At 49.2% G+C, this 17942-nt stretch overlaps 2 protein-coding genes across 4 annotated transcripts in view; one reads left to right on the top strand and one right to left on the bottom strand.

Annotated features, from left to right (window-relative positions):
- Positions 1-884: 884 nt before the first annotated feature.
- On the bottom strand, positions 885-3645 carry CHCHD5 (coiled-coil-helix-coiled-coil-helix domain containing 5). Its single transcript, XM_082299267.1, has 4 exons — positions 3595-3645; positions 3323-3460; positions 2680-2894; positions 885-1688 (listed from the first exon to the last, which is right to left on the bottom strand). Coding segments are annotated over exons 1-4 (372 nt in total). The 5' UTR covers positions 3597-3645; the 3' UTR covers positions 885-1671.
- Positions 3646-3721: 76 nt separating this feature from the next.
- The window catches only part of ATP13A1 (ATPase 13A1), a 48531-nt gene continuing 34310 nt past the window's right edge, over positions 3722-17942 (top strand). For all 3 annotated transcript variants that reach the window (XM_082299355.1, XM_082299356.1, XM_082299354.1), the window contains exons 1-6: positions 3722-4027; positions 6031-6120; positions 7185-7375; positions 9459-9531; positions 11358-11513; positions 15635-15704. In XM_082299355.1, the coding sequence (XP_082155481.1) occupies positions 3746-4027; positions 6031-6120; positions 7185-7375; positions 9459-9531; positions 11358-11513; positions 15635-15704 (862 nt within the window). In that variant the 5' untranslated portion in view covers positions 3722-3745. The remainder of the gene's footprint in view (positions 4028-6030; positions 6121-7184; positions 7376-9458; positions 9532-11357; positions 11514-15634; positions 15705-17942) is intronic.

Here is a 17942-nt window from a genome sequence, read left to right as displayed (position 1 = left end):
CCACCAAATCCCCAAAATCCCAAATCCCCAAATCCCCAAATCCCCAAAATCCCAAATCCCCAAAATCCCAAACCCCCAAATCCCCAAAATCCCAAATCCCCAAATCCCAAACCACCAAATCCCCAAACCCCCAAATCCCAAAATCCCAAATCCCCAAATCCCAAATTCCCAAATCCCCAAATCCCAAACCACCAAATCCCCAAATCCCAAACCCCCCAAATCCCAAATCCCCAAATCCCAAATCCCCAAAATCCCCAAAATCCCCAAAATCCCCAAAATCCCAAATCCCCAAAATCCCCAAATCCCCAAATCCCGGCGTTCCCAGCCTGGGAATCCCCAAAAATCCCTCCCGGGAATTCCTGTCCCACCTGGGATTCTTGGAATCTCTTCCCAATCCCAAGCGGGGACGGCTCTGGGATTTTTGGGAGGGGAAGGAGGGAGATTTTTTCCCAAAAAAACCCCAAAAAATGGAGATTCCTGGAATGGGATTTTCCCGGATTGAGGAATTCTGGCCCCAGAAAAGCTCGAGAGGATCCCAAATCCCGGAATTCCGGGCTGGGAATGGGAATTCCAGGCCAGGACCCTCCGGATTCGGGATGCACGGGAATTTGGAGGGAATTTGGAGGAATTCCTGTTGGAATCGTGGCAAATTTGGTGTTTTAGTCCCAAAAATTCCGGAGCTGAAATTCCCGGGATTCCCAGAACCGTGCTGTGCCGATGGTTTTTTTGGGAATTTTTTTTCAGGGAATTCTTTGGGAATTCTTTCCTTTTTTTTTTTAACTTTTATTTTTTGCATGTCCGGTGGGAAATAAATCCCAGAAAAAAACCAAAAAAACCCATGGAAAAGTTTCAGGAATTCAGGGAATTCGCCCGGGGCTGGGAATGGGATTCCTGGGAATTCTGGGGCCGTTCTGGGACTTTTGGGGATTTTTTGGGATGGAATTCCCGAGGTGCAGCGGCTCCTGTGAGGGTTGGGAAGGCTCCTGGAATTCCCAGGGTTTTTACTTTTCCATGGATAAACGGTGACTCCGATCCCAAAGAATTCCCGTGGTCCCAGGAGATTCCCAAAAAAATAAACCCCAAAAAACTGGGAGGAAAATGCCGAGGAAAAGCTGGAAAAGAGGGAAAAGGTCAGGAAAAAAAGAGGGAAAAATTGGGAAAAAAGGAGGGGGAGAAATGGGAAAAGCTGGAAAAGAGAAGAGGGAAAAGGTGGGAAAAGGGGGAAAAAAGCTGGAAAAAACAGGGAAAAGATGGGAATGAAATGAGGGAAAAGGTGGAAAAGAAAAGGTGGGAAAAATGGGGGGGAAAAGGAGGGAAAAGTGGGGAAAAAAAGGAAAAACTGGGAATAAAAAGAGGGAAAAGGTGGGGAAAAAAAGAGGGAAAAGACGGACTAAAAAGAGGGAAAGGGTGGGGAAAAAAAGAGGGAGAAACTGGGAATAAAAAGAGGGAAAAGCCGATTTTTGGGTCCCATCCCGAAGATTCCCGGGCGGATCCCAGTGGAATTTTTTATTTGCCAAATTCTTTGGGATAAAACCCTGGGAATCCCCAGGGAAAGGGGGAGCGGGGCCGTGCCCCCACCCCAGGGCTCCTTTTCCAGGGGGAAAATCCGAGGATTTCTTGGGAGGAGATTCCGGAAGGTTCCGAGGCTTTCCCGGCGTTCCCGGAGGGGTTTTAATTCCAGGGATTCTCTGGGGAGGGAAGAAAAAAAAAAAGTCACGTTTTTATCCCAAATTCCCTTCGGGAAAGTCCTTTTTCCATCTTTTCCCCGTGAAATTGGGAGCTGGGGGTATTTTAGGGAGTTCTAATCCCAACTTTCATCCCAAATTTTATCCCAACTTTCCTTTTCCCGGCGTTTCCTGAGGCGGGAAGGGACAGGGCCACATTCGGGGGGGTTCTAATCCCGATTTTTATCCCGGATTTCTTTCCCAAAAATCCTTTTCCCATTCCCTCCTGAGGACAAACGGGAGCATTCGGGGTGTCCTGATCCCGATTTTATCCCAGATTTCCCTCCTAAAATTCCTTTTCCCACCGTTTCCAGAGAAAATCCAGACCTGGGTTTATTTCAGAGGGTTCGAATCCTGACTTTTATCCCAAATTTTATCCCAGATTTCCCGGGGCCACATTTGGGGGACAGGGCCGGATTTGGGGTTCAATTCCTGCTTTTATCCCAAAATTCTGGCTCCAAACTCACTTCCAGGGGTTCCAGACTCACCTCCAGGGGTGGCACCTGAGGGGACATCAGGGGTGGCACCAGGGGGACACTCTGGGCACAGAGCACGAGGGTACAGGGCCGTTTTTGGGGGTTCAATTCCCACTTTTATCCCAAAATTCCAGCTCCAAACTCACTTCCAGGGGTTCCAGACTCACCTCCAGAGGTGGCACCTGAGGGGCCATCGGGGGTGGCACCAGGGGGACACTCTGGGCACAGAGCAGGAGGGTACAGGGCCGTTTTTGGGGGTTCAATTCCCACTTTTATCCCAAAATTCCAGCTCCAAACTCACTTCCAGGGGTTCCAAACTCACCTCTGGAGGTGCCCCCGGGGGTGGCACCTGAGGGGCCATCGGGGGTGGCACCGGGGGTGGCACCAGGGGGACACTCTGGGCACAGAGCAAGAAGGGACAGGGCCGGATTTGGAGTTCAATTCCCGCTTTTATCCCAAAATTCCGGCTCCGGACTCACCTCCGGCGGTGCCCCCGGGGGTGGCACTGGGGGTGGCACCCGAGGGGCCATCGGGGGTGCCCCCGGGGCTGGCAGCGGTGACGGCCTCGGCGCAGAGCAGGAAGGCGCTGGCGCGGGCCCCGCAGGCGGCCGCGTTCCCCGGCTGCTCCCGCACGCAGCGCTCGAAGGCCCCGAAGGAATCGGAGCAATCCCGGCGGATCCGCCGCACCAGGGGGCTGGGAAACGGGGGAGGCGTCGGGAAAACAGCGGGGAACGGCGGGGAGACAGCGGGGAACGGTGGGGAACGGCGGGGAGACAGCGGGGAAACAGCGGGGAACGGCGGGGAAACAGCGGGGAAACAGCGGGGAAACAGCGGGGAAGGGCGGGGAGACAGCGGGGAAACCGGGAAAACACCGGGAAACAGCGGGGGACAGCAGGGAAACAGCGGGAAAACAGCGGGAAAACAGCGGGGGACAGCGGGGGAACGGCGGGAAAACACCAGGGAATACCGGGGAAACAGCGGGATTGGGGTCAATCCCAAGGGATCCATCCCAGGGATCAGCCCCGATCCCAGCGGAGCTGCTGGATCTGATCCCGAGCCGCAGCCGGTGACACTGCCGGTGTCCCCCCAGTATCCCCAGTCCCCCCAGTTCCCGTCACTCACTGGTTGGAGGCGCAGCGGGTGACGCTGTCCCGCAGCCGGTGACAATCCCGGTGCCAGCTCCCGGGGCTCGCGGCCACGCAGCGCCCGTAGCGCTCCAGCTCCGGCCCGCAGAGCCGCGCCGTGACGGCCAGAGCCTCCCTGCCACAGCGGGACACCGGGGACACCGTCAGCACCGGGGGACACCGGGGGGACACCGAGGGGACAAAGCGCGACACGAGGGGACACGACCCCGCCCGGCCCGGCCCGGCCCGGCCCCGCCGCCCCTCACGCACATGGCGCCGCCGCCTCCGCCGCACTTCCGCCACTCCCGCGCTCTGCGCGTGCGCCGCGGCCCCGCCTCCGCCACCGCCTCGTTCTGCGCACGCCGCCGCCCCCGAGGCCGGAAGCGGAAGCGAACGCGAAGCGGCTGAGGGCGGACGGAAGATGGCGGCGGCCGCGGCGGCCCCTGAGGACGAGCTGGTCTCGTCGGTAACGCTTTACCGGCGGCGGCCGCGGCTGCTCCGCGGTACCGTGCTGCCCTTCGCCGCCGGGCTCTACCCGGCCTGGCTGTGGCTGTGGGGGCCGCGCCTGTGGGCGAGCGGGGAGGCGGCGGGGCCGCCCGAGGCGGCGCTGTTGGCGCTCGGCGCCATCGCGGCGCTGCAGCTGCTCACGGCCCTGGCCGGGCTCTGGTCCGTGCACGCCGAGTGCGCCCTCACCTGCGTCAGGGTGAGCCCGGCAAGGGGCTGAGGGGGGAAGGGGCTGAGGGGGCTGAGGGGGGAAGGAGCTGAGGGCGGGAAGGGGCTGAGGAGGGGAAGGGGCTGAGGAGGGGAAGGGGCTGAGGGGGGAAGGGGCTGAGGGGGCTGAGGGGGGAAGGGCTGAGGAGGGGAAGGGGCTGAGGGGGGAAGGGGCTGAGGAGGGGAAGGGGCTGAGGGGGGAAGGGGCTGAGGGGGCTGAGGGGGGAAGGGGCTGAGGGGGCTGAGGAGGGAAGGGGCTGAGGGGGGGAAGGGGCTGAGGGGGGAAGGGGCTGAGGGGGCTGAGGAGGGAAGGGGCTGAGGGCGGGAAGGAGCTGAGGGGGCTGAGGGCGGGAAGGGGCTGAGGAGGGGAAGGGGCTGAGGAGGGGAAGGGGCTGAGGGCGGGAAGGGGCTGAGGAGGGAAGGGGCTGAGGAGGGGAAGGGGCTGAGGGGGGAAGGGGCTGAGGGGGCTGAGGAAGGAAGGGGCTGAGGGCGGGAAGGGGCTGAGGGGGCTGAGGAAGGAAGGGGCTGAGGGGGGAAGGGGCTGAGGAGGGGAAGGGGCTGAGGGGGGAAGGGGCTGAGGGGGCTGAGGAGGGAAGGGGCTGAGGGCGGGAAGGGGCTGAGGGGGCTGAGGAGGGAAGGGGCTGAGGGGGGAAGGGGCTGAGGGGGCTGAGGGCGGGAAGGGGCTGAGGGCGGGAAGGGGCTGAGGGGGCTGAGGAGGGAAGGGGCTGAGGGGGGAAGGGGCTGAGGGCGGGAAGGGGCTGAGGGTGGGAAGGGGCTGAGGGGGCTGAGGAAGGAAGGGGCTGAGGGCGGGAAGGGGCTGAGGAGGGGAAGGGGCTGAGGGGGGAAGGGGCTGAGGAGGGAAAGGGGCTGAGGGCGGGAAGGGGCTGAGGAGGGGAAGGGGCTGAGGGGGGAAGGGGCTGAGGAGGGGAAGGGGCTGAGGGGGGAAGGGGCTGAGGAGGGAAAGGGGCTGAGGGCGGGAAGGGCTGAGGGGGGAAGGGCTGAGGGGGCTGAGGAGGGGAAGGGCTGAGGGCGGGAAGGGCTGAGGGGGCTGAGGAGGGGAAGGGCTGAGGGCGGGAAGGGCTGAGGGGGCTGAGGGTGGGATGAAAGGTGGGATTTTAAGGAGAGAGAAAGTGGGATTTATAGGGATGAAAGGTAGGATTTTGAGGGGCTAAAAGGTGGGATTTTAGAGGGATGAAAGGTGGGATTTAGAGGGATAAAAGGTGGGATTTTAGAAGGATAAAAGGTGGGATTTAGAGGGATAAAAGGTGGGATTTTAGAAGGATAAAAGGTGGGATTTTGAGGGATAAAAGGTGGGATTTTGAGGGATAAAAGGTGGGATTTTGAGGGATAAAAGGTGGGATTTTGAGGGATAAAAGGTGGGATTTTGAGGGATAAAAGGTGGGATTTTAGAAGGATAAAAGGTGGGATTTTAGAAGGATAAAAGGTGGGATTTAGAGGGATGAAAGGTGGGATTTAGAGGGACAAGAGGTGGGATTTTAAGGGAATAAGAGGTGGGATTTTAAGAAATAAAAGGTGGGATTTACAGGGAGGAAAGGTGGGATTTTAAGGGTATAAGAGGTGGTATTTTAAGGGCTAAAAGGGGGGATTTTAATGGGGATAAAAGATGGGATTTCCAGGGATGAAAGGTGGGATTTTAAGAGATAAAAGGTGGGATATTCGAGGGATAAAGGCTGGGATTTTAAGGGATGAAAGGTGGGATTTTGGAGGATAAAAGGTGGGATTTTAGAAGGATAGAAAGTGGGATTTTAAGGGATGAAAAGTGGGATTTTGGAGGATAAAAGGTGGGGTTTTAAGGGATGAAAGGTGGGATGTTGGAGGATAAAAGGTGGGATTTTGGAAGGATAGAAAGTGGGATTTACAGGGATAGAAGGTGGGATTTTAAGGCATAAAAGGTGGGATTTACAGGGATAGAAGGTGGGATTTATAGGGATAAAAGCTGGGATTTACAGGGCTTTTCCTGCCCTTTTTCCCCAGGAGCCGTGTCCCCAAAAAGCCACCTTGGCCAAGGTGGTGCCGACCCCCAACAACGGCTGCGTGGAGCTGGTGCCGCTCCGCAGGGAGCAGGTGAGGGAAGGTGGGAATTCCCTGGGATTCAGCCCTGGGATTCAGCCCTGGGATTCAGCCCTGGGAGCCCCATGGCTTCGTGGTCATCGATCTGGGGCTGAAAATCCGGGAATTCTGTCAGGATTGGTCCCAGAAAATCTGGGAATTCTGTCAGGATTGATCCCTGAAAATGCCATTAATGGGGAGAATCTGGGAATTCTGCTGGGATTTCCATGGGAATTCCCAGGGAAAATGTCCCTAAAAATGGGAATTCCCATGGAAAATCTCCCTTAAAATCCCATTAATGGGGAGAATCCAGGAATTCTGCTGGGATTGATCCCGGAAAATGCCATTATTGGGGAGAATCTGGGAATTCTGCTGGGATTGATCCCTGAAAATGCCATTAATGGGGAGAATCTGGGAATTCTGTCAGGATTTCCATGGGAATTCCCATGGAAAATGTCCCTAAAAATGGGAATTCCCATGGAAAACTCCCAAAAACTGGGAATTCCCACAGAAAGCCTGATTAAAATTGGGAATTCCTATGGGAAACTCCCTAAAAATGGGAATTCCCACAGAAAATTCCCTAAATAGGAATTCCCATGGAAAATCTCCTTAAAAATGGGAATTCCTATGGAAAACGTCCCTAAAACCGGGAATTTTTATGGAAAACTCCCTAAAAATGGGAATTCCCACAGAAAACGTCCCTGAAAATGGGAATTCCCCCGGGAAACTCCCTGAAAACAGGAATTCCCATGGAAAACTCCCAAAAAATGGGAATTCCCATGGAAAATCTCCCTTAAAATCCCATTAATGGGGAGAATCTGGGAATTCTGCTGGGATTGATCCCGGAAAATGCCATTAATGGGGAAAATCTGGGAATTCTGCTGTGGTTGATCCCTGAAAATCCCCTTAACTCAAAATACCCAACCTGTGGAGTGGAATTTAGGGAATTCCAGCTTTTCCATGGGCAAAACCATCCTGGAAAACGTTGGAATTCCGGGAGTTTTGCCACACCCGGCCGGGAATTTTGTCCAGGAATGGGAAATTTAGGATTTTTCCCGTTGGTTTGGTTTTTCCCCCAGGACGAGGACGGGCAGGAAGCGCTGAGCTTCGAATTCCAGAAGATCAAATATTCCTACGAAATCCATGGGAAGAAGCAATTCCTGCCCGTGGCGTTCCCGGTGGAGCATCCCCTGGGCTTCTACCAGAATTCCAGAGGCTTCCAGGAGGACAAGGAAATCCGGGAGGCCGAGAGGAAATACGGGACAAACAAGTGAGGCTTCCGTGTTTTCCTTGGGGGGAAATCCCGGGAAAATAGCCCGGAATGTGCCGGGAAAAGAGGTGGAGGTATTGCAAAATCTCCTGGGAAAATATCCCGGGGAAATATCCCGAAATATCCCGGGGAAATATCCTGAAATATCCCGGGGAAATATCCTGAAATATCCCGGGAAAATATCCCAAAATATCCCGGGAAAATATCCCAAAATATCCCGGGGAAATATCCCGAAATATCCCGGGGAAATATCCCAAATATCCCGGGGAAATATCCCAAATATCCCGGGGAAATATCCCAAAATATCCCGGGAAAATATCCCGAAATATCCCGGGGAAATATCCCGAAATATCCTGGGGAAATATCCCAAAATATCCCGGGGAAATATCCCAAAATATCCTGGGAAAATATCCCGAAATATCCTGGGAAAATATCCCGAAATATCCCGGGGAAATATCCCAAAATATCCCGGGAAATTGTCCCAAAATATCCCAGGAAAATATCCCAAAATATCCCGGGAAAATAGCCCGGAATGTGCCGGGAAAAGAGGTGAAGATATTCCCAAATATCCTGGGAAAATATCCCAAAGTATCCCAGGAAAACATCCCGAAATATCCCGGGAAAACATCCCAAAATGTTCTGGGAAAATATTCCCAAAACATCCCAGAATATCTCGGGAAAATGTCCCCAAATATCCCCAAATATCCCTGAAAAATACCCCTAAATATCCTGGGAAAATATTCCCAAAATATGCTGGGAAAATATCCCAAAATACTCCAGGAAAATGTCCCAAATATCCCGGGAAAATATTCCAAAATATCCCGAGAAAATGCCTTAAAATATTCCAGGAAAAACATCCCAAAATATCCCAGGAAAATGTCCTCAAATATTCCGGGAAAATGTCCCAGAATATCCCAAAATATGCTGGGAAAATATTCCGAAATATTCCAGGAAAATATCCCTGGATATCTTGGGAAAACGTCCCTAAACATTCCCAAAGAATCCGGGAAAACACCCCAAAATATTCCAGGAAAACTTCCCAAAATATCTCTGGGCAAAGCTCCTGGGAGAACGTGCAGAAATATCCCAAAATATCCGGGGAAAATATTCCAAAATATCCCAGGAAAAAGATCCCCAAATATCCCCGAATATCCCAGGAGAACATTCCCAAATATTCCAGGAAAAATCCCAAAATATCCCCAAATATTCTAAGAAAATGTCTTAAAATATCCCAGGAAAAAAGTCCCAAAATATCCTCAAATATCCCAGGAAAAAAATCCCAAAATATCCTTGAATACTCCAAGAAAAATCCTAAAATATCCCCGAATATTCCAGGAAAATGTCTTAAAATATCCCAGGAAAAATCCCAAAGAATCCCAAAATATCCCCAAATATCCCAGGAAAAAGATCCCAAAATATCCCTGAATATCCCAGGAAAAAGATCCCAAAATATCCCTGAATATCCCAAGAAAATGTCTTAAAACATTCCAGGAAAAAAATCCCAAAATATCCCTGAATGTTCCAGGAAAAATCCCAAAATATCCCTGAATATTCCAAGGAAAATCCTAAAATATCCCCATATATTCCAGGAAAATGTCTTAAAATATCCCAGGAAAAATCCCAAAAGATCCCCAAATATCCCCGAATATCCCAGAAAAATCCCCAAATATCACCAAATATCCCAAGAAAATGCCTTAAAATATCCCGGGAAAAATCCCAAAGAATCCCAAAATATCCCCAAATATCCCAAGAAAAAGATCCCAAAATATCCCTGAATATTCCAAGGAAAATCCTAAAATATCCCCGAATATTCCAGGAAAACGTCTTAAAATATCCCAGGAAAAATCCCAAAAGATCCCAAAATATCCCTGAATACTCCAGGAAAATGCCTTAAAATATTCTGGGAAAAATCCCCAAATATCCCTGAATATCCCAGGAGAACATTCCCAAATATCCCAGGAGAACATTCCCAAATATCCCAGGAGAACATTCCCAAATATCCGGGCACCGGCCCCGGCCAGCCCAGCAAGGTGGGAATTCCCGGGATTTGGGATTTCCCAGGAATTCCCTCCCCTCTTCCCAGGGCCGAGATGGTGGTGCCGGAATTCCTGGAGCTCTTCAAGGAAAGGGCCACGGCTCCGTTCTTCGTATTCCAGGTAAAAACTGGGAATAAAACCTGGGAAAAGGATCCCAAAATCCCTATTTCTGCTAAAAACCGGGAATAAAACCTGGGAAAAGGATGCCAGAATTCCCATTCCTGCTAAAAATCGGGAATAAAAGCCAGGGAAAGGATCCCAAAATTCCCATTCCTGGGAAAAATCAGGAATAAAAACTGGGAAAAGGATCCCAAAATTCGCATTCCTGGGAAAATCAGGAATAAAATCCAGGAAAAGGATCCCAAAATTCCCATTCCTGCTAAAAATCGGGAATAAAACCCAGGGAGAATTCCCAATTCTGCTAAAAAACGGGAATAACACCCGGGAAAAGGATCCCAAAATTCCCATTCCTGGGAAAAACTGGGAATAAGACTTGGGAAAAGGATCCCAAAATTCCCATTCCTGCTAAAAATCGGGAATAAAAGCCAGGGAGAATTCCCAATTCTGCTAAAAAACGAGGATTTCTGGCCCAAAAAATCTGGGAAGGAGGAGCAGCTTCCCGGAGTTCCGAGGTTTTGCACCCAAACGTGGCTTTGTTCCGGGAATGATCCCGCTTTTCTGGGATTCCCGGGATCGGAGGAATGCGGGGCTGGAATCTTGGGAATTCTGGGCTGGAATTTTGGGAATTCTGGGCTGGAATTGGGGGAATTCTGGGCTGGAGTTTTGGGAATTCAGGGCTGGAATTTCAGGAATTTCGGGCTTGATTTGGGACAATTTTGGTCCCTTTTTTCCCAGGAATTGGAGGAATTCTGGGCTGGGATTTTGGGAATTCTGGGCTGGAAGTTCGGGAATTCTGGGCTGGAATTTTGGGAATTTTGGGCTGGGATTGGGGGAATTCTGGACTGGAAGTTCAGGAATTCGGGGCTGGAATTTTAATAATTCTGGGTTCTACTGGGACAATTTTGGTCCCTTTTTTCCTGGAATTGGAGGAATTCTGGGCTGGAATTTTGGGAATTCTGGGCTGGAATTTTGGGAATTCTGGGTGGGAATTGGAGGAATTGTGGGCTGGAATTTTGGGGATTCTGGGTGGGAATTGGAGGAGTTCTGAGCTGGAATTTTGGGAATTCTGGGCTGGAATTGGAGGAATTGTGGGCTGGAATTTTGGGAATTCTGGGTGGGAATTGGAGGAGTTCTGAGCAGGAATTGGAGGAATTCTGGGCTGGAATTTTGGGAATTCTGGGTGGGAATTGGAGGAGTTCTGAGCAGGAATTTTGGGAATTCTGGGCTGGAATTTTGGGAATTGTGGGCTGGAATTGGAGGAATTCTGAGCTGGAATTTTGGGAATTGTGGGCTGGAATTGGAGGAATTCTGGGCTGGAATTTTGGGAATTCTGGGTGGGAATTGGAGGAGTTCTGAGCTGGAATTGGAGGAATTCTGGGCTGGAATTTTGGGAATTCTGGGTGGGAATTGGAGGAATTGTGGGCTGGAATTTTGGGGATTCTGGCTGGGAATTGGGGGAATTCTGAGCTGGAATTTTGGGAATTCTGGCTGGGAATTGGGGGAATTCTGAGCTGGAATTTTGGGAATTCTGGCTGGGAATTGGAAGAATTCGGGGTGGGAATTGGAGGAATTCTGAGCTGGAATTGCAACATCTTGGGGCTGGAATTTGAGGAATTCTGAGCTGGAAATTTGGGAATTCTGGGCTGGAAATTTGGGAATTCTGGGCTGGAATTTCAGGCCCTCAGCACTGAACTGGGCCTCCCTTGGTGCTTCTCCTGCTGCCGTTTCCCCTTTTCCCCTTGGAACCTCCCCGTTCCCACTCCCCGCTCCCACCCCGACATTCCCGGAATTCCCGGAATTCCCGGAATTCCTGTGGGATGCCGCAGGTGTTCTGCGTGGGGCTCTGGTGCCTGGATGAGTTCTGGTACTACAGCGTCTTCACGCTCTCCATGCTCGTGGCCTTCGAGGCGTCGCTGGTGCAGCAGCAGCTGCGCAACCTCGGCGAGATCCGCAGCATGGGCAACAAGGCCTTCCCCATCCAGGTGAGCCGGAGCGGCCGGAATTCCCGGGAAACATCGGGAATGACACCAGGAGAGGGATGGCAGAATGCAGAATCCAGGGAAACATCGGGAATGACACCGGGGCAGGGATGGCAGAATGCAGAATCCAGGGAAACATCGGGAATGACGCCGGGGGAGGGATGGTAGAATGAACAGTGCTGGGAGAAATCAGGACTAAAACCCAGGAAAAGGATCCCAAAATGCCCATTTCTGGGAAAAATCGGGAATAAATCCAGGGGAAAGATGCCAAAATTCGCATTTCTGGGAAAAATCAGGACTGAAACCCAGGGAAAAGATGCCAGAGTGATGAATCCTGGGAAAAATCAGGAATGGACACGGGGGAAGGATGGCAGAATGAACAGTGCTGGGAAAAATCAGGACAAAAACCCAGGAAAAGGATCCCAAAATGCCCATTTCTGGGAAAAATCAGGAATAACGCCGGGGGAGGGATGGCAGAATGAACAGTGCTGGGAAAAATCAGGAATAAAACCCAGGGGAGGGATGGCAGAATTCGCATTTCTGGGAAAAATCAGGAATAAATCCAGGGGAAAGATGCCAAAATTCGCATTTCTGGGAAAAATCAGGACAAAAACCCAAGAAAAGGATCCCAAAATGCCGAATCCTGGGAAAAATCGGGAATAACGCCGGGGGAGGGATGGAAGAATGCCCAATCCTGCTAAAAGTCGGGAATAGAACCCAGGAAAAGGATCCCAAAGTTCCCATTCCTGGGAAAAATCAGGACTAAAACCCAGGAAAAGGATCCCAGAATACCGAATCCTGGGAAAAACTGGGAATAAAACCCAGGGGAAAGATGCCAAAATTCGCATTTCTGGGAAAAATCAGGACTGAAACCCAGGGAAAAGATGCCAGAGTGATGAATCCTGGGAAAAATCAGGAATGGACACAGGGGAAGGATGGCAGAATGAACAGTGCTGGGAAAAATCAGGACTAAAACCCAGGAAAAGGATCCCAAAATGCCCATTTCTGGGAAAAATCGGGAATAAATCCAGGGGAAAGATGCCAAAATTCGCATTTCTGGGAAAAATCAGGACTAAAACTCAGGAAAAGGATCCCAAAATGCCAAATCCTGGGAAAAATCGGGAATAACACTGGGGGAGGGATGGCAGAATGAACAGTGCTGGGAAAAGTCGGGAATAGAACCCAGGAAAAGGATCCCAAAGTTCCCATTCCTGGGAAAAATCAGGAATAAAACCCAGGGGAAAGATGCCAAAATTAGCATTTCTGGGAAAAATCAGGAATAACACTGGGGGAGGGATGGCAGAATGAACAGTGCTGGGAGAAATCAGGAATAAAACCCAGGAAAAGGATCCCAGAATGCCCATTTCTGGGAAAAATCGGGAATAAATCCAGGGGAAAGATGCCAAAATTCGCATTTCTGGGAAAAATCAGGACAAAAACCCAAGAAAAGGATCCCAAAATGCCGAATCCTGGGAAAAATCGGGAATAACGCCGGGGGAGGGATGGAAGAATGCCCAATCCTGCTAAAAGTCGGGAATAGAACCCAGGAAAAGGATCCCAAAGTTCCCATTCCTGGGAAAAATCAGGACTAAAACCCAGGAAAAGGATCCCAGAATACCGAATCCTGGGAAAAACTGGGAATAAAACCCAGGGGAAAGATGCCAAAATTCGCATTTCTGGGAAAAATCAGGACTGAAACCCAGGGAAAAGATGCCAGAGTGATGAATCCTGGGAAAAATCAGGAATGGACACGGGGGAAGGATGGCAGAATGAACAGTGCTGGGAAAAATCAGGACTAAAACCCAGGAAAAGGATCCCAAAATGCCGAATCCTGGGAAAAATCAGGAATAACACCGGGAGAGGGATGGCAGAATGAACAGTGCTGGGAAAAATCGGGAATAAAACCCAGGAAAAGGATCCCAAAATGCCCATTTCTGGGAAAAATCAGGAATAAAACCCAGGGGAAAGATCCCAAAATGCCCATTTCTGGGAAAAATCGGGAATAAATCCAGGGGAAAGATGCCAAAATTCGCATTTCTGGGAAAAATCAGGACAAAAACCCAAGAAAAGGATCCCAAAATGCCGAATCCTGGGAAAAATCGGGAATAACGCCGGGGGAGGGATGGAAGAATGCCCAATCCTGCTAAAAGTCGGGAATAGAACCCAGGAAAAGGATCCCAAAGTTCCCATTCCTGGGAAAAATCAGGACTAAAACCCAGGAAAAGGATCCCAAAATGCCGAATCCTGGGAAAAATCAGGAATAACACCGGGAGAGGGATGGCAGAATGAACAGTGCTGGGAAAAGTCGGGAATAGAACCCAGGAAAAGGATCCCAAAATGCCCATTTCTGGGAAAAATCAGGAATAAATCCAGGGGAAAGATGCCAAAATTCGCATTTCTGGGAAAAATCAGGACTAAAACCCAGGAAAAGGATCCCAAAATGCCCATTTCTGGGAAAAATCGGGAATAAATCCAGGGGAAAGATGCCAAAATTCGCATTTCTGGGAAAAATCAGGACAAAAACCCAGGGAAAAGATGCCAGAGTGATGAATCCTGGGAAAAATCAGGAATAAAACCCAGGAAAAGGATCCCAAAATGCCGAATCCTGGGAAAAATCGGGAATAACGCCGGGGGAGGGATGGCAGAATGAACAGTGCTGGGAAAAATCAGGAATAGAACCCAGGAAAAGGATCCCAAAGTTCCCATTCCTGGGAAAAATCGGGAATAAAACCCAGGGGAAAGATGCCAAAATTCGCATTTCTGGGAAAAATCAGGACTGAAACCCAGGGAAAAGATGCCAGAGTGATGAATCCTGGGAAAAATCTGGAATGGACACAGGGGAAGGATGGCAGAATGAACAGTGCTGGGAAAAGTCGGGAATAGAACCCAGGAAAAGGATCCCAAAATGCCCATTTCTGGGAAAAATCAGGAATAAAACCCAGGGGAAAGATCCCAAAATGCCCATTTCTGGGAAAAATCGGGAATAAATCCAGGGGAAAGATGCCAAAATTCGCATTTCTGGGAAAAATCAGGACTAAAACCCAAGAAAAGGATCCCAAAATGCCGAATCCTGGGAAAAATCGGGAATAACGCCGGGGGAGGGATGGCAGAATGAACAGTGCTGGGAAAAGTCGGGAATAGAACCCAGGAAAAGGATCCCAAAATGCCCATTTCTGGGAAAAATCGGGAATGGACCCGGGGAAAGATCCCAAAATTCCCAGTCCTGCTAAAAGTTGGGAATAAAACCTGGGAAAAGGATCCCAAAATGCCCAATCCTGCTAAAAATTGGGAATAAAACCAGGGAGAATTCCCAATTCTGCTAAAAAATGGGAATAAAACCCAGGGAAAAGATCCCAAAATGCCGAATCCTGCTAAAAATCAGGACTAAAACCCAGGAAAAGGATCCCAAAATTCCCAAATTCGGGGATTTTTGGGGGGAATTTGGGCCTTTTGCTGTTGTTTTCCCATTGATTTCGTCCCAATATTTGGGATTTTGGGGGTTTTAACCCATTTCTTTTCCCTTTTTCCATTGTTTTTCCATCTGTTCCATCCCAAAATTTGGGGTTTTTTTGTTTAACCTGTTTATTTTCCCTTTTCCCATCGTTTTCCCGTTGATTTCATCCCAAAAATTGGGATTTTCTTGGGTTTGAATCCTTTCTTTTCCTTTTTTCCCATCATTTTTCCATCTATTCCATCCCAAGTTTGGGATTTGGGGGTTTTTTACCTTTTTTCACCCTTTTTCTGTTGTTTTCCTGCCCTTTCCATCCCCCAAATTGGATTTTTTTGTGCTTAAATCCTTTATTTTCCCCTTTTCCATCATTTTCCCACCAATTCCATGCCAAAATTGGGATTTTTGGGGGGGTTTAACCCCTTTCTTCTCCCTTTTCCCATCATTTTCCCATCGATTCCATCCCAAAAAATTGGGATTTTTTTTTTTTTCCGGATTTTTGCCTTTCCTGGGATTTTCGGGGGGTTTCCCTCATTCATTTCCCCTTTTCCCGTTGTTTTCCCGCTGATTCCGTCCCCAAACCTGGGATTTTTAAGGGGATTCTGCCCCTTTTCTCCTCCTTTTCCTGCTCCTTTCCCGCTGATTCCGGGGATTTCTTTTTTTTTGGGAATTCCAGGTCTACAGGAGCCGGAAGTGGCGCGTGATTTCCAGCGACGAAATCGTCCCGGGGGACGTCGTCTCCATCGGTACCGGGAATTCCCTGGGAAAATGTCCTTAAAAATGGGAATTCCATGGAAAATGGCCTTAAAAATGGGAATTCCATGGGAAAATGGCCTTGAAAATGGGAATTCCATGGGAAAATGGCCTTGAAAATGAGAATTCCACGGGAAAACGGCCTTAAAAATGGGAATTCCATGGAAAATGGCCTTAAAAATGGGAATTCCATGGGAAATGGCCTTAAAAATGGGAATTCCACGGGAAAACGGCCTTAAAAATGGGAATTCCACGGGAAAACGGCCTTGAAAATGGGAATTCCATGGAAAATGGCCTTGAAAATGGGAATTCCATGGGAAATGGCCTTAAAAATGGGAATTCCATGGAAAATGGCCTTAAAAATGGGAATTCCTTTGGAAAACGGCCTTAAAAATGGGAATTCCATGGGAAAACGGCCTTGAAAATGGGAATTCCATGGGAAATGGCCTTAAAAATGGGAATTACTATGGAAAATGGCCTTGAAAATGGGAATTCCTATGGAAAATGGCCTTGAAAATGGGAATTCCATGGAAAATGGCCTTGAAAATGGGAATTCCATGGGAAAATGGCCTTAAAAATGGGAATTCCTATGGGAAAATGGCCTTGAAAATGGGAATTCCATGGGAAATGGCCTTAAAAATGGGAATTCCTATGGAAAATGGCCTTAAAAATGGGAATTCCATGGGAAATGGCCTTGAAAAAGGGAATTCCCATGGAAAATGGCCTTAAAAATGGGAATTCCATGGGAAAACGGCCTTGAAAATGGGAATTCCATGGAAAATGGCCTTAAAAATGGGAATTCCATGGAAAATGGCCTTGAAAATGGGAATTCCATGGGAAATGGCCTTAAAAATGGGAATTCCATGGGAAATGGCCTTGAAAATGGGAATTCCAGGGGAAAACGGCCTTAAAAATGGGAATTCCAGGGGAAATGGCCTTGAAAATGGGAATTCCATGGAAAATGGCCTTAAAAATGGGAATTCCATGGGAAATGGCCTTAAAAATGGGAATTCCATGGGAAATGGCCTTAAAAATGGGAATTCCATGGGAAATGGCCTTAAAAATGGGAATTCCATGGAAAACGGCCTTAAAAATGGGAATTCCATGGGAAAACGGCCTTGAAAATGGGAATTCCTATGGAAAATGGCCCTAAAAATGGGAATTTCCACGGAAAACCTCCCTGAAAATGGGAATTCCAGGGGAAAATGGCCTTAAAAATGGGAATTCCATGGGAAAATGGCATTGAAAATGGGAATTCCCATGGAAAATGGCCTTGAAAATGGGAATTCCATGGGAAAACGGCCTTAAAAATGGGAATTCCATGGGAAATGGCCTTGAAAATGGGAATTCCATGGAAAATGGCCTTGAAAATGGGAATTCCTATGGAAAACCTCCCTAAAAATGGGAATTTCCACGGAAAACCTCCCTGAAAATGGGAATTCCATGGGAAAATGGCCTTAAAAATGGGAATTCCATGGAAAATGGCCTTAAAAATGGGAATTCCCATGGGAAAATGGCCTTAAAAATGGGAATTCCATGGGAAAACGGCCTTAAAAATGGGAATTCCATGGAAAATGGCCTTAAAAATGGGAATTCCTATGGAAAACAGCCTTGAAAATGGGAATTCCATGGGAAAATGGCCTTAAAAATGGGAATTCCATGGAAAATGTCCTTAAAAATGGGAATTCCATGGAAAATGGCCTTAAAAATGGGAATTCCTATGGAAAATGGCCTTAAAAATGGGAATTCCATGGGAAATGGCCTTAAAAATGGGAATTCCATGGGAAATGGCCTTAAAAATGGGAATTCCATGGGAAATGGCCTTAAAAATGGGAATTCCATGGAAAACGGCCTTAAAAATGGGAATTCCATGGGAAAACGGCCTTGAAAATGGGAATTCCTATGGAAAATGGCCCTAAAAATGGGAATTTCCACGGAAAACCTCCCTGAAAATGGGAATTCCAGGGGAAAATGGCCTTAAAAATGGGAATTCCATGGGAAAATGGCATTGAAAATGGGAATTCCCATGGAAAATGGCCTTGAAAATGGGAATTCCATGGGAAAACGGCCTTAAAAATGGGAATTCCATGGGAAATGGCCTTGAAAATGGGAATTCCATGGAAAATGGCCTTGAAAATGGGAATTCCTATGGAAAACCTCCCTAAAAATGGGAATTTCCACGGAAAACCTCCCTGAAAATGGGAATTCCATGGGAAAATGGCCTTAAAAAT

This window comes from Coloeus monedula (assembly GCF_965178545.1).
Source record: "Coloeus monedula genome assembly, chromosome: 31".
NCBI lineage: Eukaryota > Metazoa > Chordata > Aves > Passeriformes > Corvidae > Coloeus > Coloeus monedula.
Note: the sequence above shows the minus strand (reverse complement) of the source record. Positions and strands in the feature narration are given on the sequence as shown.

Excerpts from the sequence above, each read along its gene's own strand:
- CHCHD5 (XM_082299267.1), bottom strand. Across the intron at positions 2,895-3,322 it reads ACCCGCTGCGCCTCCAACCA|CCCCCTGGTGCGGCGGATCC; the intron begins GTGAGTGACGGG and ends CCCGTTTCCCAG.